Source organism: Callionymus lyra, chromosome 2 (genome assembly GCF_982586985.1).
Source record: "Callionymus lyra chromosome 2, fCalLyr1.hap1.1, whole genome shotgun sequence".
In the NCBI taxonomy this organism is placed as follows: domain Eukaryota; kingdom Metazoa; phylum Chordata; class Actinopteri; order Syngnathiformes; family Callionymidae; genus Callionymus; species Callionymus lyra.
In genome coordinates, this window is record NC_141819.1 from 26,030,294 (window position 1) to 26,051,212 (window position 20,919).

General features: G+C 39.3%; 2 protein-coding genes across 2 annotated transcripts; one reads left to right on the plus strand and one right to left on the minus strand.

Annotated features, from left to right (window-relative positions):
- Window positions 1-3,844: 3,844 nt before the first annotated feature.
- On the plus strand, window positions 3,845-9,228 carry tnfrsf13b (TNF receptor superfamily member 13B). The gene is made up of 5 exons (XM_087784322.1): window positions 3,845-3,875; window positions 4,454-4,588; window positions 5,608-5,724; window positions 6,985-7,254; window positions 7,369-9,228. Exons 2-5 carry the CDS (start codon window positions 4,468-4,470, stop codon window positions 7,572-7,574), a joined length of 714 nt encoding a protein of 237 aa, XP_087640448.1. The 5' UTR covers window positions 3,845-3,875; window positions 4,454-4,467; the 3' UTR covers window positions 7,575-9,228.
- Window positions 9,082-20,459, minus strand: usp22 (ubiquitin specific peptidase 22). The gene is made up of 13 exons (XM_087784321.1): window positions 19,948-20,459; window positions 17,600-17,732; window positions 15,137-15,250; window positions 14,547-14,648; window positions 13,524-13,690; window positions 13,304-13,451; window positions 13,002-13,104; window positions 11,917-12,075; window positions 11,713-11,839; window positions 11,559-11,650; window positions 11,263-11,325; window positions 11,032-11,181; window positions 9,082-10,953 (listed from the first exon to the last, which is right to left on the minus strand). The coding sequence occupies exons 1-13, from the start codon at window positions 20,065-20,067 to the stop codon at window positions 10,911-10,913; spliced, it is 1,521 nt and encodes a 506-aa protein (XP_087640447.1). The 5' UTR covers window positions 20,068-20,459; the 3' UTR covers window positions 9,082-10,910.
- Between the last annotated feature and the right edge of the window lie 460 nt (window positions 20,460-20,919).

Genomic DNA, 20,919 nt, shown 5'->3' on the forward strand with positions numbered 1-20,919 from the left:
AATCTCTTCTTTCAGTCCGTTCTGCTTTGACGTCCAGGGTGATCGCTAGTATCGTCCAAAAGTCCGGGTCATCTTTATTTCATTGGATCATGTCTGCATAGATAACCCTCGAGATGGTCAAGGTTAAAGCAGCAATGTAGGGCATCATCAGTAGAACTTTAATCTTCACACACACGCCTAACTTTGATGTCTTGAAGAAGCGTTGGCTTCTATTAATGGCGTGGATTCCACCCTATGTACATACCATCTCTGACTTCTGTTCTCTTTGTTTAAGAGCACAGTCTCAGTCAGATTTATAACCTGACAGAAGGTATAGAAAATGATTGTCGAAGGCGAGAAGATAAAAAATGAACGTTCTTCCTCGGCTAATGAGTGCTGTGTGAGCAGGTTACAGAGCGCTACATCATGCGAAATTAAAACTGAGATTATATTGACTTTATTTCAATGCTAAATAAATGTACGACAACATAACAAGAATCACGTTATGACATAGAATGAGTGAGCTGCAGGTTTTATGCTTCAAAAGTGTCGATACTGAATCAATGCAGTCGAGTGTGACACGCATCGATAAAGGACAACGGACCGTTTTAAAAGCATGTTCAAAGGAGAGGAAAGTTCCCTTCAGTACCAATCGTCTTCTTACTATTGCATCTGTTGACTTGAACACTTCACATATTCTGAATTAAATGTTCATGAAAATTAAGATTAGGATAACATCGACGCATCACTGCACAACATTTTTTTTTCTTCTTTCTTTCAGTGGATCCGAGACAATTTAAATATATTACCACTCTTACATCATGCTGCTTTTAGAGACCTCTAAAAACTACCAATTGAAAATTAAATGAATTGTTTAAGCCTCTGAAACTAAAGGTAAAATGTATTTTGCTTTCTAGAACATTTAAAATAATATTCCAGTGCAGACATTATCACGACAGTTGGAGACTTTCTCACCAATTATTTTAAATGCATGGCTTATACATGTTGACATGGAATCTGAACATCGGCTTGTTGATGATCCGTGTAACGAACTATAGCTGGCTCACATACGGTCCAAGATGGATGGACCCGTTTGAAGTTAAAAGTGTTGAAGTACAAACAGTTCTCCATCCAATCATAAACAAGTCCGATCCCGTGGCTACGTCTTCCAATTAGCAGCTGGCGTCTCGATGCACCGCCATGTCATATTTTTCTAAAAGAAAGGGCATGTGATCTTACATGGATTCGTTCATTGTTCTTCAACCGAGTTCAGGAAAGCAGATCCGGGCGTGTGGTCTTCATCCTTTGATCATACATTCAAAGCTGACGCCAATACTTGCGATGGAGATACTCCTTTGATCCCTACCATGTTCATAATGCATGTTTGGTACTTCATTTTTCAATGATTACACATGTATATGTATACATATACATACAGTACTGTGAAAAACGTTTAGGCTGAATCACTTCAATCCATTGGTGTTCCTATCTTTTGCTTTCAAGCCAGTATCAATTCTTAAAGTCGGGGATTTTGTGGAATTAAAGTCAGATGTATGATCAACGCAAGAGTGAGCACAGCAACAACACGTTAGTTAAAATATTAGTGTCTCCTAGAGACTAAGATTTCAAAGCAGGCCGGGGGTCTCGAGATGTGCTGCTGAAGAAGCCCAGAGAAACAGGCGGCGTTGAGGATCAGACAGACAGTGGTCGTTCGAGGAAAACTTGCAAATTAAAGACACGTCAAGCTTTGTTAGCCTTCGAAAATTTGAACGGTGCCATCAGCTAAGAACTGGCACGAACCATTTGGACCCAAGAACAGCCGTTTACTGCCCGGAGAAGAGTCTGGTCAGAAGTGGTCAGAGGACCAAGTTGCCTTGGCAGACAACAGTGTGTAGAAATAGGAGAAACTATAAACTCCAAAATGTTAGCATTTGTCTCCACCTTCTGGTGAATCTTTTTGTGTCGCTATTCTTTTCATTATTATTATTATTATTATTATTGTTATTTTTCAAACACAAAACCTTGAAGTGTAAAATGTGTTTCCAAAGCTAAATCCGTTAAAAAAAGAGTTGAATCTTTAAAATGTTTTAATAATAATAAATGATAAATTAAATTTAAATAAATAAATTAAGAGAAAAACAAAGAATTAACTACATTTCTGTATAAGAAAAGATAGCTATCTTTTTAGTTTTAATGATTTTGTGTATGCTGGTTTAGTTTTTATTTTAATTTTAATTCATTTATTCAGTCATTCTTATTCTGTACGGTTTAATCCTTCATGACATTTCTGTTTAAGATGTCAAGTGATTTGTAAACATTTCTCAACACAAGTTTACTTTTCATTCAGTGAACTTTGTGAAAATTTTTGAGAAATGTTTGTCTTCTAAAGACAAACAGCAGCTTCATTTATTTAAGCTTGTATTGACTTGCATGACCAATCCCACCTCAGATGAGATTGAAATGACCTCAGAGATGAAAGTCAGAAACGTGGGCTCAGTGAAGCGAGTCGTGGGATCGGCCCAGAGTTTCACACAGATGTTTAGAGAGGAAGTATGTTTTAAAAGTTATGACTCAAACTGGGCAGAAGTTGTTTTCTGCTTCATTAAGATGGTAACGATCAAGTTAAACTCAGTCATGTTTTGTTCTTTTTACTTTTTTCTTTTTACTATAACAATAACTACAACCAGCAGTACTTTATACTATACACGTATAGTATATATATATAAAATTGTTAATGTTTGCTTTTTTTATGTAGCAGCAGTGAGTTGCGGATATCATTTTGGAATCAAAATAATCTGCTTCATCTCCCAATTTAAAGACCTGCACACAAACAAAATGGTGGACAGTGACTGCAGACAATCAGGTCAAACCAGAACAGGAAGTGAAGCAAATTAAAACAGAAAACTTTTAAAAGAAAAACAACTTGAACATACAGTATACGGCCAACCATATTTGTAACGGTCTAATATCCACCATCTCTAGTCATTGATGTGAAAATACCTTTATTTAACCAGCATCTGGACTAGATATTAAAATTACACAAACACTCTTCACGTGTTCTACTGCTACCACTTTAATTTATAGATTTAAGATGTTCTCGTACAAACACATAAATCACTTTACCGTCCAGGGATTAAATAATGTTAGTTTAAAAATGGTGTCAAGCAATTGATCCCAATTATTCCATAACATGAGCTCAGATTCCATCAAATATATTACTTGATAAACTAAAGATTGTTAGCAAACATATATCCATCGATCCAAGCAGCTATCTTGGTAGCATTTCCAACAGGTACTACTACTTCTACTCCCACCATTACCATGATTACTGCTACTGAAAGTACTAGTAGTTGTCAAAAGGTACTACTAGTACCTAGGGTTGACCATATTTTGAATTCCTAAATAGAGGAAGCTATACAAATAAGAATTACTTACTTACTATGTGGAGCGGAGCTTTAGCAACATTTTGAGGGTTTTTCAAGTACTTCTAACTTTAAGTTAAACACATTTTCTGGATTCCCAAAACAACACATAACCCAGGCCTCTTGGAGATGCTGGAAAATACTTACCCAAAGTTACCCTACTAGTACTTCTACTTGTAGTTCTTGTACTAGTACTTTCCATTTTTGGTCTATATTTGCTTCTATAAAAAAATGAAATGTTTGAGTTGGACTATAAATTAGAAAAACATAATATATATACAAGTATAGTTAAATAGTTTTGATTGCGTTCTCTCTTTCATGTTGAGGCAGTGAGTAAACGTCTCAGACACGTTCGGGGAAGTCCCACAGCATAGTGAGATTTTATAACCAAATCAGCATCAGGTTAAATGTTCAGGACAACTTCCTGCCGAGTGACAAACCGAAGATCCATCTGCTCTCTCTTCGTCTGTCCAGGTAATCAACGCTTCATAGTCCATTTATTTTAATTAAGAGATACTTGTAGTTTTGTATTTCTCTAATATTTTCTGAGATAATCCTGCTCTTTGTTTTTTTATAAAGATTTGGGTAATTTCAGTAGATGTTGCTTTTTTTCTAGTGTATCTGGTATACAGTATGTTATATAGTAATTATACAAGATTTTAGATCATAGTTGCAGATAAAATAACTTTTCTTTTTCATCCCAGAAACAATATTTACTTCAAAGTTAACTTTCTGAAGGTGATTTTCAGGTCAGTTGAAGTTAGTTTCTAGTTAGTTATGGTGTTATCTTTTTTCTTCTTCCAGATATAGGTTGATTTCGTTGTTAATCGAGAACAGAACACACAACTAGGCTGACTTCATGTAGAACATGTTCCTCTTTAAAAATAGTTACATTTATTTATCTAAACATCTGAAGATTTTTACAGTTGACTTAAGATCACTGAAGCAAAGAGGAATCATTAGATATTCAGGCAATATTTAGTTAAGAGCAGTTGTATGATATGTTGCTGTTTGCTGACTTGTGTGACGAGTGTGTTCTTGGTGTATGCCAGAGCGGGGGGAGTCGATGCAGAAGGCCACGAGCTGCCGTGACGGTCAATACTGGGATGCCTTGCTCAGACAGTGTCTTACGTGTACCTTGAACTGCCAGAAACAAGTGCTCAACTCAAAATGCACCATATTCTGTGGTAAGTACACAAATAAACGCATATAACTAACATGAACACAATCAGTTAAGGGTATAGAAAGTTAGCCATTTGAGTTTCGAGTTGAAATTACTGCTATTTTTACTATAAACATACATAACGGGTTTCTAGAACAATTAAATCTCCTCCAACTATCTTGGCCGTCCTTGTTTTCTCCACCTATCAACTTCATTGGTTATTTTCTTCCTTTACTTTTAACCTTTATTTCTATCAACCTTTGTCCAGCAATGTCTCACTCCGCCTCAGTAAACATCCCTGTATCATCAACAAACATCCTCTTAACAGGTTTTAAAGCCAAGACATCAAATGTAAATTCATAACAAAAAAAGATTTCGGGAGTAATTTCCAACGAGGTGAAGCATCTCTATGGAAACCTGCACTGATAAGTTCAGCTAATAAAGATTTGTCAAATACAATCAGGCAAAGTGCCAATATTTTAAACTCTTATGAAGAAAAATATCTATATAATGTACAGACTGACGACTCTTTAAATGTGAAATAGAGCTGAAATAGAACATACTGTACATTTCTGCTTTAATTATTAGAAGCTAATCTAGCCTCTAATTAATACAAAAATATTAAGGCTAACACAAAAAAAATGAGTTTAGAAAATGGCTAAATTGGGAATTAAATTACAAAAAAATTAACAAAAGTGTTTTTTCTATTGCTTATTTTGTGTGTTATCTTATTTTATTTGTTTTTATTCCGTACTGACACCTCTAACATTTCTATGTATAGTTTACAACTCTGGCAAAAAAAAGTTTTTTGATTCCAACACCTTGATGGCCACCAGAGTATTACTCATGATCAAATTACTTTTAACCCAAAAGTATATTACCCAGAATCCTCGATTATATAGATAGTAAATGAAAGTGTGTATCACGTGAAGGCACCGTGGGGGGGATATGTTTGCATCACCAGCCTGTAGTAGATGTACACGCAAGAACACGTGTTAACATTAGAAGTCAAAGAACCGGTGAGAGCTCCGTCTTCGTCCCCAGTGTCGGCTCAGTGCAGGCGGAGGTCGGGGCATTACTACGACGGCCTTCTGAAGAAGTGTGTGAAGTGCTCCCAGGTCTGTGGCAGACATCCAGCCGACTGCTCCCAGCACTGCCGCAGTGAGTCGCCCCCCCGGGGCCCGGATCCTGAAGCTAATTACCCTGTTTCCTTTAGAGATTTGCTTTTGTTAAGATAATCCAAGTGTGTTACACAACATTACGACTCGGAAGCTTCTTCCACCGGATAGTCTGTGTCTATGAAGGGAGTAGAAAATGCATTTTCCATTTTAAAATGATTGAAATTACGTCAAAAGAATTATATAATTACGTCTGCCGAGGAGATAATGTTTTGTCTGGTTGTGTCTGAATAATAACCTTCCAAAAAACTGATTAGATTTCCATCAAACTTGCAGGAAATCTTGATAATCCTACAAGACACAGAAGATTTTTTTAGGTAGCGTTCAGAATCACCATCTGGATCCGTAAATTGTTTGAAGATTCATCACATGGTGCCGCTTGTTTTCATAATAAAAATCCATAGAGGTCTTAGAAAATAAAATGATACACTAGAATATCGCAATGTTTTTTTTCACATTACCGTATCAGTACTTAACAGCACTGTATCGATATTAAAACAGAAAATTGCTTTTATTGACAGTTAACATATACATATAAGAAATATTTACAGCTGTAGTTAATTTTTGTGTTGCAATCAAACATCTGGCCGCTAGATGGCAGTCATTGTGTCCTCCAAAGTTTAATTCATATTAAATCGATTTAAAAACAAAAAAAATTCCAGGGGGGTTTGATAAAGTCACATCTAATCTGATCGAAAGGAACAATACAATTCCAGTGTGATCACTGGGGACGAGAGGATACAATCCACTCCAGTAGCTTTTAAAGCTTATGGTTTGGACATATGTTGGTTTCAAAAGTATTTATGACTTCATCAAGAGTCATGAGGTCTGTATATTCTGCAACGCCAGAGTCAAGTACTACCATAATACAAATATATACTTGTTCCTACAGTATCACAAAATATCGTATTGGTATCAACGTATCGTGATACGTACGGTATCGCCAAATTCTTAACAATACACACCTGCTGTCTCACTTTTAGTTCATAGCTTCCAATGATATTCTTTCAAATGTAGGTCAGTAAAGGAATTTTAAATAAGAATGTAACAATAATGTGCAGCTTGGACAAGGTGAGGGTTGATTAATAATATGAACATCACTTTCTATCCATGTTAATATCAATATAGTTGTCAGAATCATTATTTTAAGAACTGGGTTGACAAACAGCGCCATCTATCGGAGGATGGCGACACTGAACCGTTGAAAAAAAAAAAAGTAAGATTATTTTCCACTTGTTTCAAGCTCTACCTGCATCTGTGACCACGAAGAGAATGTGGCTGGAATCAGCATCAGGTGGTCCCGGAGGTCTCACTGTGTCGACGTCGGTGAAGGAGCCGGCGGTTCTGCTCTACTCTGCTCTGGCCTTCAGCCTCCTGCTGCTGCTCACCAGCCTCTCCATGGCTCTGGTGCTTTTCATCAGACGGAAACGAGCCAGAGCTTCTAAGAAACACTTGGTCCATCCTGGTCAGGCGGTACGAGAACACGGAGGTCAGCTGGAAAATAGGTTCAAAGGTCAGTCTAGTGCTGGTTAATTCAGTTGATCTTTGTGTTTTGACCTACTGTCTCTTCACACATTCATAAACTATATTTTTCAAATTAATAACTATACTCTGCCTTTTATTCTAGACGTCACTGTCCAATGGAGCCACCCATCGCTGGAGCCGAGCCCCACTGAGACCTGCGAGTGTGTCCACTGCTTCCCTGATCCCAATTTCCATGGGCAAACACTCCTGCAGCGGTCCGACCAGAGGAGGTCCCAGTGGACCCAGCAGAACGTGAGGACCGAGCACATGTCGGCACTGGAGGGGCACGAAGAACGTGCTGTGGCCTGAGAACTAGTGATTGACCTGGTTTAAGAACAGAGAAGAAAGGATAAACTTTCATATGCAACACTGGTTTACTAAGATAATAAACATATTTCATCTACTTTTTACTTTTCATGAAACAAACTGCATCTAGATCTTAGTCTGAGAAGATGGACTTGAGCGAGAGGTTCTTACCTAGAGATGAGATGATGAAGCTTTATGGAAGTACATCAGCACCATCACAGTAGTTAATGGTTTAATTTAAATTTTGAAATGTCTGGATTATTTAATTGAAGAATAATTTTAAGGAATTGATTTTTATTATTTATGAATAATTACATTTTAAACATACATGTCAGTATGATTTATAATATTATATAATTATTCTGTGTTTTTCACAGAGTTTGACATTCGTTTTTGATTTGTAGCCTTTAAAATAATTTATATAAATAAATGATGTTGGCACTGTTGGTCCCACATTTTCATATATAAAATCATCCATTAAGTATTGGATTTGAATATGTAATTAAAACAAATTCAACATTTGAATAAAGAATTAATTTTAAAAATATATCTATATTATAATATTTAAATTCCATGGTTTAATATCCTTATGGCGCTGATATACTTCTATATTAGTGACGCATTGTACCGTTTATGCAGCTCTTGGTTTTAAAACGATGTGAGGTTTTAATCAAATAGATTTTGGCAGAGAGCACCATCTTGAGGGCTCTGCAAATATGAACAGAAGTGAGCCGACACTATGGGAGAAACAGAAATCTGATCAGGTAAAAAAGCTTATCGCGGATTAGACAGAATAGGATAACATTCCACATGTTTTAAAAATGTATTGGTAAAATCCAAGTTGACTTACTCAGCAAAAACGCAATGAGCCAAAAAAAAACAAAACGTTTCAATTGATATCTTTTAGCACGGCGACTCAATAAGGTCGACCTTATGACGAGGAAAGCGGCCTATCGGTTTCTAACAAGTAAAAGGCTGGTCCAATCAGATGGACCTTCACACGCATCGTTTTCAATAAAATTGTAGCAGTTAGACGTTTTTATTTTATTCAATCTAAACACAACCATCATGACCCATTTATTGAGCACCTCTTGAATAAAGTATTTCCTTTAAACTTGCATAACTTTTTTTTGGTCTGTCATGGAGCAATTGTCTAGAGAGAAAAACTAACCAATCAGTAAAATGTAATTGTCCATTAATTTATTTTTGCATAAAACTTCTGTCGTTTGTTCTTGTTGTTTATCTGCAGCAATTAGAAGAAAAGAAAAAAAATTGTCTGCTGCAAAAAAACAACTAAAACAATTTGTCAGATGAATATATAATATTATTTCTCTAAAATTAAATATCTTTGTCCAGTTAAATCATTTTGACAACAGAAAAATATTTTTGTCCTCATTTAACAGAAAAATGAAAAACCTACTTTCATCCACTACTACACGTTTTTGTGTCTGTCCCTTAAGGGCCACCGTATTCATCAGCTCATCACAAAACAAAGAGTTTCACAGTCAAGTTTACAGATATAAAGTTGTCTTTATTCGAGTGTCGTTCCATCCGTGTGTCCAGTTCTTGCAGCAGTTATAAGTGTGTGAGGAATGACTGAATGGATCAAGACACGTTTTCTTTAGATTCGACGACCTCCAGGGGTCAGATCCAGCAAACAGAGAACATATGAAATAAAAGTGAGGTCGCACCATTTGCTTCTTACATACCAACTGTACATATGTATACACACACACACACACACTTTCAACATGTGGGAAAAAAATCCTACTAAACTGTGATACCCAGCTCAGACAGCATGCCGAATGCAAGTACTGATTCAGTACACAAACATACGGAAACATACGCACGCGCACAACACACGTGCATACTATTGACAACAGCACACACTTTTGTTTTGAGATACACAATTACAGAAGAGCATCGACGTCATCGCAAATAACACACTCGGCTCTTGGTTTTCTCTCAGATTCATGACATAAAGCTGTGGACGACTGGCTCAGGTTTTCTCATCGCGGACAAAAACATTTGAGGGAACAAATGTGCAGTTTTCGCTTGACTGAGTCACGACTGAAATATTCATTAAATTAACCTGTGGATTAAAAGAGACGTGTTTTTTTGTGGGAACATTTCAAGTATCATTTCAATTTGTAAATGGGCAATATGAGTTGTATTTCAAAGAAAATACATTTTTTTTATTCATTTTAAATAAATAAAACACTCAGTTCCAAACGTAAATGCTTTTTTTTTTCCACTAACATGTTATATATATTATACATAAAATATATTTTCAATTAGTCAAAAGACCGTGTATACATACATTTTTTAAAGTTTATGAGAAAACTAGTTTCGTACTTCAGTTGTGAGAATTGTGTAGTGGCACGGATGTGGATCAGCAACTCCAAATGTGTACCTGAAGGCTGACTTGAGTCGATTTTTTTTGAAGAATCAGAAAGCGACATACAAATGCAAAAGTACAGCAATAAAAGGGGATGTTGACTGGAAAAAGAGCTGAGCCAGAGGGGCAAATACTTGCTTTTCCACCCTCTCCAAAAAACCATGAATAGTGTGCAGGAGTAGAAAAAGGTGACGATGACCAAACAGAAAAGGAAACTGACCTGATTTTGTTCTCAAGTGAATGCAGTAAACTCCGGCACAGACTTTGACACAAACACAGACTTCTCTTGATCACGAACAGCCTCGTGAAAACACTGAATCGTGCGCGACATGCGGCCGACGCTGCCGGAAGCAGCTTCTGACCCTCGCCGAAAAAGTGTCGTCACGTTTCCTTTCTTTTCTTTTTGGCAATTTACCTGAAACAGCATCACAATAACACAGAGTATATTTGCCTGCCAGTATTGAAAAAGTGGTTGAAAGAAAAAGCGGGTGACAGCACAGACTTTAAAAACATGTGATAACATAGGCATGTATAAAAATAGATTTACTGTCCGACGTCCCCGTCACGGGGTGAAGCAGCGATGGAGGCGACCAAACATGCACAACTGAAATATTTGATGGCAAATTTGGAAAAAAGAAAAGTCACTTCTTTTTTTTTTTTTTTGCATCGTCTGCGTTAATGCATCATCGGGGGATTTAGGAGATGTTGTCCAGATGCTCTCACGTGAAGTTGCTCTTGTTGAATAAATCAAAAGTGACGAGTCACTCTGTGAGTTTGGGATGAAAGAGTGAGACAGAGAGTGAGTTTCTGCCCTCGATCATGTACGTGTTCATCGCTAAATTCCACTGGAATTTTTTTTTTTTAATGTGATTTATCAGCTACCGCTCTCCCCCCGTCCCATCCACCTGACTCCTCGTCTGTTGCCATGGTGACGAAGGAAGTTACTCGTACTCCAGGAACTGCTTGTGATAAAACAAAAGGTACCTGAGGAAAGGGAAAACGGATCGGCATAACAGTCAGCATCGACTCGGGAAACCGTCGCCGCCGAGCAAAAACACTGACCCTTCGCTGTCCAGCACGTCCTTGATGCTGGCCTTGGTGATGATGGCGTCGTCACACTTGAACCACTGGTCCTTGTGCTGCCGGATGAACGTCGTGTAGTGGCCGCTCTCTAGCGTCCCCTGGTGGTTGACCACGGCGAACAGGCTGTACCTGCAGATGACGACGAGTTAACAGCTGCGTGTTGAAGGTTACCGTAGCGACAGCTGCAGCTTTTTTTCATTTTTTTTTTACTTGTTGTCGTTGTTGAAGGAATCCACCGCTTGTTGGTACTGTCCGTTCATCCTGCTCTCTTTACTGGAGGACACAGAACGAGAAAAAAAGTAAATGAAAGAGGAAACAAGGAAAGAAAATAGGAAACATGGGAACGAAATAAGAAACTAGGAATCCAGCATTAAAAGTAAGAAACAAGGAAACAAAAAGAGAAATAATAAAACTAGAAACAATCATTTAAAATAGAAACAAGGAAAAGACAAAGGCAACAACATAAAATCATAATCTAGTTTGTGAAAAAGGTTCGACTCTCTTACCTGGAGGCCATGAAGGGAGTCATGTCCAGCTCCAGAGGGAAGGACACGTACGTCGTGATCTTTCTCCGGAGTTTAGCTGAATGTTCGAACCTCTACGAGAGGAAAGAAAGAGTCGTCATCCATGGACCGCCGTCTTCACGTGTGACCGACTCACTTTGAGGTGGAAGCAGGCGACGATGGGCAGCTTCTTCATGGTCAGCTGCTTGGTGGACTCCTGGTAACTATGGCAACCGCTGCATTTGATCTTGGCACTGCTGCCGAGGTGCTCCGGCCTGGTGAACCTGGACGGGGAGAGGGACGGGTTCGTGAGGAGGGAGCGGAGTCAGAGTGATCCTTCCATCAAACCAGCACTGGGTACCTGCGCAGGCAGTCGGTCAGAGTCGTCGCTCCGGTCGCGTGATTTTCTCCGTTCAGTGCAGATCCATCTCCTCCAGGACTGAGAGGCCAGAACGGAGTGGACGAGCCCGGAAGGTCGAGACTAATGTCCCAGAATGGGTCTATAGTTGTGGAGACTCCACTGGAATGAGACAGAGTATTTTTAGTTTATTAGGACAAACTATCCCTATATGTAATTATTGATTAATAATGATCATCTCACTTTATTCACAGCTCATTTCAACCATCGCTCATATACGCACACACAAGTCACCTTTATTTTGTATTATTATTGTTCACTGAAACCTATTATATAAGAACAATAAACCTGAACAATAAAAACCTCATGGAACACAGGATAATAAATTTAAAAAACACACAAAACACAAAGTGTTCATTAAATCCTACACTCTTGAACGCACCATAGCCGTTACAACGTCATTAAATGCATCATTCACATGATAGGTTTCTGAGACATCTTGTTCTTTTCCAATCTAGCTCATCCACACATTCACTGTTGATTTATTTTAAGTCATAATTCCATCATTGTGTGGAAATATAAAACACATCTTGTAAAAAAAAAAGATTGGTGTATATTTACCAGCAAGGTTTGATCAGGAGGTATAACTGTTTAGTAAAAGAATCTTGCCCTTGTTATTCTCATCGTTTTAAAAATCATTTAGGACTGTCTTTTCAGGAACTAAAAAGCTGCTAATAATTGTGTTTTACAACACAATCGAATTCATCAAAATGTTCAGAATCCTGTCTTTCCTATTGAGCTGAAAACCAGGAATGTAATCATTTCATGTTGTCCAGACTAAAAAGCTACAGCTGCTATGGACAGAGAGCAAAGAAAAAAAAAGGGGGAACAAAAATTCATCTCCGTTTACTACTATTTCTGGCCACGAGGTGGCAGTGTGTAATTTACAATGAATGCGCTCCAGTTGCTGCAGTGGTGTGTGTGATTAATGGTGCAACAGTGTGATTGATAGTGGGGGGAGGTTCACTCCAGGGCAAGTTGTGAATGACAGCCCCCCTCCCCACCCCCCCTCACACACAGATACTCACTGGCAGACTTGACAGGTGACATCAGACTGCAGACCCCCTGTGAAGATTTGGTCTATGATGCAGTTGCAATGGTTTGGGTTGTTTGCTTTCTTGCCGTTGTCGTCTGCACGAGAATAGAATCAAGTTAGAGGCGCGAGTGGAAATCTTCTCCGGCAGCTTCCAGCTCATCGACTGCAATTATCCACCACGTCTCCCCGTTCGCCTCCGTCCTCATCTACACACCTTCTTTCCTCTCACACTTCTGTCTCTTCTTCACCTCTGTTTATTATGTTTTTTTTTTGCCCTGTGTTTGTCTGTTTGACCTTTGCAGTGTCTGTGCAGGACGTCGAGCGCGGCGATGAGGAACTCGTGGGCGTCCTGCTGCTCATAGCCGGCGAGGTGGCGGGCGTGCGTCCACACCAGGTGGAGGAGGCGGAACGGGATGTGCGGGGAGCGATGTCCTGAGTAGAACTAGGGGTCGGGTAAAATTGCGTGTGTGAGAGAGAATTCCAATTAAAAAAACTTGGGATGCTAGAGCGGTACCTCTTGGAAGAGCTGGGACATTTCACAGACCAGACAGGAGTTGCTCTGCATCTCACACTTGTGTCGGTCGGACAGGAAGAAGTCCCTCAGCAGCGGCGTGTGTGTCAGAGCCTGAACGATGCAGTTCATGAAGCAGGTGTTGCCCAGGTTTATCAGACCTCGCAGGCCTGGACACACGAGGGAATAGAGCCGACGTTTCAGGGAGGATGGTGAGCGAGAGAGGGAGCTGCACAATACGTGGTCAACTGCTGCAAAGCCAGACTACGAACGCACTGCAGAATTATCCTGACAAAGAACTATAGCAAAAAACTATAACACGACAAAAAAAGCTCTTAAGAAACATACATAGGTTGTCTTTTAGAAGTGTAAGAAATGTATAATACACTTAAATATCACAATAATTTTGAACATATTCAATGGCTCTTTATTGAATTTATTATTAAATAAGTTGTTTTTTAGTTTATATTTTAATAAAGTGTGTATAAGAAAAATATTCAAATTGTCTCAATTACAATTAACACCCAAATTTTCAAGGCAGTTCATTTTTGTGTTGCAGTATGACTTCTCGCCGCTAGATGGCAGCAATCATTACATTCTTTGCAGCTTAAGGAACAAAGACATTCCGCGAGATCCCTGTGATGACTGAGGACAAGAGGATACAGCTGAATCCAGCAGCTTTTAAGGTTGATGTTTGCATATATCTTGGTTTTCAAAACAAATAAAAGCAGTTACGTCTTCACCAAGAGTCATGTGGCCTTAAATTCTGCAAAACCAGATTCAAGTACTGGGACAATACTATAAATATATCCTTGTTCCTACAGTATCACTATATACTGTATCGTGATATGCATCGTATCGCAAGATTATACACATGCCAATACACATCCCTACTAGAAAAGTTTCAAATATAATCTGATCTTTTTATCTCCAAGAGGAAAATTTGATAGAAAAAGTACAAAAAAAACATTCTTAAAGCGCATCAAGATGATATGAATTTGAATGTATCAATAATGACAAACCGACCTATTGTGCAATTCGAAGTGATTCTTCTTCTCTTGGGGTTGTGACGGAGCAGCTCCAGCTCCCTCTTGGTGGGCTCCCACGTCGAGTACTTCTCCCCGATGCCTGGAACCAAACATGGCGGGATCTCAGTCACACATTTAAAAAAACATGAATCAAGTCTAATGACGTCTGCAACTAAGCGGATACTTAATCTATTCTGTTTGAAACCAAAAAACCTTCAAGGTTTTTCATTGTGGAATTTCAAGAACAATAGATCAGATAATGAAACGGATTTCAAGAAAAGCAAACGGTGAAAAAAGTCACCATGGTTTTGGTTTAGCGTCCTTTCATTATCATCTTAATACTTTTTTGTTCATGGACACTAAAGAAAACTTTTGGTAGTTACTGCTTGTTTAATAATAACCATTTTTTAACTCAATGTTACATGTAATTATTTAAGAAAACAATATTTGATAACGAATAACTACCAAGAGTCTACGTCTGGTTATTGAACGAGTCATTTAAAAATAAACAATACTAACATTATCATGTCAGAACTATCTTGTGTCCTAACTCTGCCAACATTTCAAGGTCACCCTGAGATCTCACACCTTGGTACTTCCAGGCTTTCCTCTGCTCCTCTTTGGCAATCTGCTCCATGTCTTTGTCGTAAACGTAGTCTTGGCACATGAAGCAGTAAATCCCTCCGTACAGCAGGTCGATCGCTGGAAAGCCGGACAAGGAGAAGGTGAGCGAGACACACCTGTCGTGGTAGGTTTAATTCCGACGCAGAGACACCATTTGCCGAACGTCTATCCTATTTATTCGTTAGAGGGTAATAAAAAGAACGGAGGCTGAGACGACCTCAGTCCTTTTTTTTCTATTCCTGCCACGTTGCCATGGCGCCGCGAATGCAGGTAGCGCAGCTTATCTCCCGACATATCTGTTATCTGTTAACACCAATCAAGGATGACGGAGAGAGATCTGAACAGAATGAGAGGGAGGTGTCAAACCGTCAACGCCGCACACCTCATATCCACTTAAACCTTCTCACACTTTAAAAATCAATCCCTTCCATCCTTCCCGCCTCCTTCCATGACCTGCTCCAGGTAGCCGTTTGTTGTTGCCATGACAACGTGCATCGTGGTTTTTATCTTGATTGTCAGTTTCAATCTCAGGATGGGAACAGATGCAAGTAGAAAAAAAAAGATGAAACTGTCGAAGGTACGACGAGCCAAGGTTACACTTGTAGATGATTTGAAGGTTATTTCTTTACAACCCCTTCAAAAAACACTTAATTATATTTTAAAACAAAAAAAGATTGGGTACGAAATGTTCAACAAATGCTACTTATGATATGACGACATCTAAAAAAATAAATCTAAATTACAAGACCAAAGTTTATGCTTAAATTTTATGTAATTATTATATTATAAATATTTGTATAAACTGTATTATCCCCAAGCATCATGAAAAGAAATCTGTAGTAATTCAAAATAAGTAATAATAATTTACATTTACATCAGGGGGTCACCCAAATCTTTTTGTACCACGTACCGGTTAAAAAAAACGAGGATTATATTCATGGACCGACGTGTAGTTAGAAAACTACAATCAAGTGCATGAAAAACACCATAACGCTGAATCAGCAAGAGCTAAGGACTGGTTACAACAAGATGTTGTAAGTATTTTCATCCATGTAATATTTGATTGTATGCCGATGATGGTGTTCTGTACGTGTGCGTCTCCTAGCTTTTAATCGAGAGTCCACGGCTAATTTTATTCCAGAGAAAACCTGGACTTTTTTTCAAAGTATGAGGAAGTACTAATAAAAGGAACTTTGTGTCTCACAAACCACTGGTTTACATAAATGTGTGCACGGTCATACTTTCATCCCTGAATCTAAAAACTAAATGTATAGTTGCGATTACTGCCTACAGTTTCAGGAGGTGGAGGCTTGGAGTCAAAAAAAAACATGACAGCAGGAAAATTAGGGCTTGCGGTGCAATTACATGAACATCCAAAGCCATTTGCAAAAGGGTCATCAAGTTACCATGGGAACCGGCCAGCCAGTGATAAGAATGAACCGGATTCAAGGTTGCAAACAGAAATCAGCAACAGCTGAGAAAAGGGGAAATCTTTTTGTAAAATCAAAAGTATGGAAAGAAGGAGGGGCCGGTTTAACGGAGGTCATTTCCACTGGGCTTGTTAACGACGACTTAATTACCTCCTCAGTGGTCTAAAGAGAGAAGCCCCTCTTCCAGGATACGCTACACACTCCTCGCTCTATTTTCGCAGCGGCTCACCTTATTAAACTCACGGTTACAGCGCGAGGGGAGACACCTCACAAAAAAAAAAAAAAGGGGGTCTTCCTGAACTTAGAGATATGGCAGAGTTTGAGGAAAAAAGGAGCTGATTCTCAAGCCAGGATTTGTCATTTTTCTTACACCCCGAGTGTTGTGACTGCGGCAGGACTCTCTGCTCTAAATGCCGCAGTGCAATGACTTGAACTCGCAACCGGAATGCATTACATGCTGGACGAAGAAATATTAAAACAAGTTTTCTAAACCCAACTTGACTTCATTCATTAAACAATGAAGAAAAACAATCGAATTTTGAAGAAACAAAACTACAATAAGCCTGTACGGAAAAGTAAATGTCATAAATGCCATGCTTACTAATTAGTAGTACTAGTTTTTACTTACTAGTACGGCTACTATTTTTTTTTTTTTATAACATGCACATCCCTCCAATGATTCATTACATCACTAGCATGCATCCGTCAGACCAGTGACTAACCTGGAAGCTGGCTAAATATAGGCACGTAAACCAAAAAACTCACTGGAATGAACCATCAGTGCAGTCAAACAAATTAGCCGCTCAGCAGTATAATTACCCCCTAAAGCAAGGGGGTGTGCATGGTGAGGGGGGCGCTTGTACGATGTTTGTGTTTACGTGTCATTAGGCAGTGGTGTTGTATCATTAAAGTAAAAAGGGGGATGATTTCAGGTTTGTATTCTCATTTGAACCTAAATAAAATAAAATAAAATACTGTGTTGTTTTTTTTTTCATACCCAGGTTATGCCTTTTGCTCTTGGCGTGTTCATGGATGTGTTTTTTGGCAAAGCAGGCGAAGAAGACACAGTAGAGGCAGGAGTGGAGTCGGCTGAGGTGGGCCCCGCACATGTGGCAGATACATGACTTGGCCTGCAGGAGGGGAGGGAGATCATTACAATGAGTGCATCTACAGACGACAACACATTTGCTCCCTCTCTCATTTCACGACTGATTCTGGACAACAGAGAAGCATGCGAGGGTCCGTCATGACCGACCTTATTTCTCCAGTTACAAAATCATTTAGGATGTAGTGTTTATAAATGCGACATAACATTGTCTAATATTCCAATTGAAGCTTCTCGCAGCTCATCTTTTAACAGAGCCTCCTATACATTCTGTTTGACGGTCATGTTAGGGAGGGTGGGGAAAATGGCAGGATGAGGAAAATATAAGACACATGACATGGTGTGAAAACAAGAAGGTGGGAAACTGAAAGCGTTATATAGCGGAGACTGAACAATATCTACCCTCAGTGAGCAGCCGGATGGTTTCATGGCAGAAAGGGTTTGAGGTGTGGTCTTGTAAGGAAGATTATGGGGACATGTGTGAGGGTGGTGCACGTATAAGGTCAGCTTAGGCTTTAATATAGCTTGAATTAAAGCATTTTATTTTCATTTAATGTTGGACCACACATCAAAGGAGTCTTTAATCAACATTTAAGCAAATCACTGAGCAAAAAACAAAACAAGTTAAACAACTTTCCTGATGACTTACTTACAATATTACTGTGGGGTGATTCAAAACATCAAACATGTAAAGCAGTGATCCTAAATTTAATTTTTCACACAGTCTCAAAATGAAGTAGTTCCTCTGTGATCATCTGTAGTGTTTTGTTTTTAGGTAAGATCGTGGTACAACGACGCAAACTTTTTAAGATCAAATGCCAAATTAAACGATGAAAATCCAGCAAACTGCCGTGACGGGGGGCACATTTTATTTGATCTTGGACCTCTTTTGTATCATCAGTATGTTTCGGTTTGTGCAAAACATTATTTTCATTGAAATATTTACATTAGAAAATGTGATCAAGCCCCGCCCACTGAAAATGCTTAGTTGGATTTGGTATCTTGATGTGACTGGTCAAGCATCGATCCCGAAAGTCTCCACCTCCTAGGCACTCGTTGTATAAACAAAGCAGGGGCGTGATCACAACTGGCCGCAGGAGGGGTGAAGATCATTATTACATCATAATGGACACTCTCGCAACCGCTCATTCGCTGAGATTTCAGACGGGGGAGAACTTTATAAAGTAATAAGTTCCAAACATGGTCATGATGAGAGACTTACTGCATCTTGGAGAACATTTTTTTGATGAAAAGGGCAACAATAACACCAGTAAACAATAATATAATTTTAATCTTAAAAATACTGTATGAAAACATTTAGGGAGCGATCCCTGGTAAAATAAAACGTCTCAGAACAATTGCACCAGGGGTATATTGCGAGTTAACAGATCAAATATCAAAAGAGGGTCTTAATTCCATTTAATGTGCGCCGTTTATCACATTTTATCATTTGCCATGTGCCATTTTGTACATTTTTGTTGTGCATGAGAACAAACTCAAGGCAACACTGGCAGCTTACAATTGCAACGTGTCTCACTAAAACAGATATTTAATATTTCTAAAATGAAAATATGCATATAGAATTACAGATGTGGTTCTGCATCCTGGGAATAACACAGATCTCATTTAATAAATCCAATATCAAACACACGGACACATTGTTGTTGTTTCTTTTAACTTAACGATTCATGAAAACATCCCAGATTGTAAAAAGATTATAGTGTCTTTGCACCAGCGGGATGCAAGAAGACACCCCCTTTGCGGGTCCGGTTAAATTTCAAGGGTGGGGTATTGACGGAGTAACCAGCAGTTTAGGAGGGAGGAGGCAAAGCCTGCATTGGTTTACAATTCCACAGTTTTCTCTGAAGTGATCCAGACGTGATGATGCATGAGAGAGAGAAGCAACACACTGCAGATGTGCAGCCATCACACTGGATCTGTTTTCACATGTGCAGAGGATGTTAATATACATCAATAACCACTGTTCTTTTTATTTATTACAACTATAATTCTGATGCAGCCAATGGAGATAAGAGTCTAACGCAGGTCTGCAGTACCGTAATGAAGGCGCAATGAAAATGTAAACAGATGATGCACTAGAGATCAAGTGGGTTTTTTTTCGTTTTAGGAGGGGGGGGGGGGGTTCTGGTTCTGATCACCTGTGGGTGAATAGTAGTATTGTCATTCAATGCCTTTTTGGAGGGACAAACACGCCAGCACACAAGACACTCCATAGTTACCTTGCGCTTCCTGCTCTCAGCCGACCCGGTCCACACGAAGCACTGGTAGATCACCCGCAGGTTCTGCTTCCAGTTGTCCACTTTGAAGCTGTTGACATGGGGGCAGCCTGCCGGACTCATGGTAGTCACAGCATCCGGATTCGCTGTCCTTTCAGGAGGGGAGGAGGGAGGGAGGGAGGAAGGAAGGGGGGGAGATCAAACCTGTCCAAATCCCTCAACTGCAGAACCGGTTCTGGCTCTAGCTCGCCAGCTTCCCTTGTCCGCCGACGTGCTGCTGCTGCGCTCGAGCTAACTGGACATGTCCTGGTTGTAGGTGCGAAAAGCTGCCGCGTTGACGCAACACAGACACACACAAACACACACACACAAAAATGGCGGCGGCGTGTCAAAAATAAAACTTCTCCATTGAGGTGTCGCTTCGAGCCAACCTGCGAGTCCGCCCGCGGAATTACATGTTAGCATTCGTGCTAAAGTTGGTTAGCGCAGGAATGTTTCAACAGTAGCTAACACAGTGAGTGTGGAATAGAGCCCGCCTTCATTCAAACGCTCGGCCAATCAGAGCGCGGCAGAGAGAGGTGATTGACAGGGATTTACACCGAAGTAGATGCGTTGCGATTGGTTCAATTTCCGCAGACGGTACCCGATCGCTGATTGGCTGAACACCAATGTACGCTGCATCACATCAATCAGGACGTGATGTAATTACTATCGGGGTTAAAAACATGTTGATCAGCAATTTGAAAAGAAAATAAAATATATCCTTTAAGCACTTTATTAAAATTAAAACATAATCGCGCGGGTGAGAAACACATGGTCTAATCTGTGCGTTTTACAAGCCGTAAAACGATTTTCTATACAACTCTCCAGTGACCTCTAGTGGTGGTAATTAATATAGGCTTATTAAACACAGTTGAGGCGTAAACTTTTGTCAACGGCGTTTTAAAGAAGAAGAAATGAGGAATAACGGACCAA

Excerpts from the sequence above, each read along its gene's own strand:
- tnfrsf13b (XM_087784322.1), top strand. The coding sequence starts at position 4,468 with ATGCAGAAGGCCACGAGCTGCCGTGACGGTCAATACTGGGATGCCTTG. Across the intron at positions 4,589-5,607 it reads AAAATGCACCATATTCTGTG|TGTCGGCTCAGTGCAGGCGG; the intron begins GTAAGTACACAA and ends CTTCGTCCCCAG. Across the intron at positions 5,725-6,984 it reads CTGCTCCCAGCACTGCCGCA|CTCTACCTGCATCTGTGACC; the intron begins GTGAGTCGCCCC and ends ACTTGTTTCAAG.
- usp22 (XM_087784321.1), bottom strand. The coding sequence starts at position 20,067 with ATGAGTCCGGCAGGCTGCCCCCATGTCAACAGCTTCAAAGTGGACAAC. Across the intron at positions 11,651-11,712 it reads TCGCCTGCTTCCACCTCAAA|AGGTTCGAACATTCAGCTAA; the intron begins GTGAGTCGGTCA and ends TTCCTCTCGTAG. Across the intron at positions 11,182-11,262 it reads TCCTTCAACAACGACAACAA|GTACAGCCTGTTCGCCGTGG; the intron begins GTAAAAAAAAAA and ends CGTCATCTGCAG.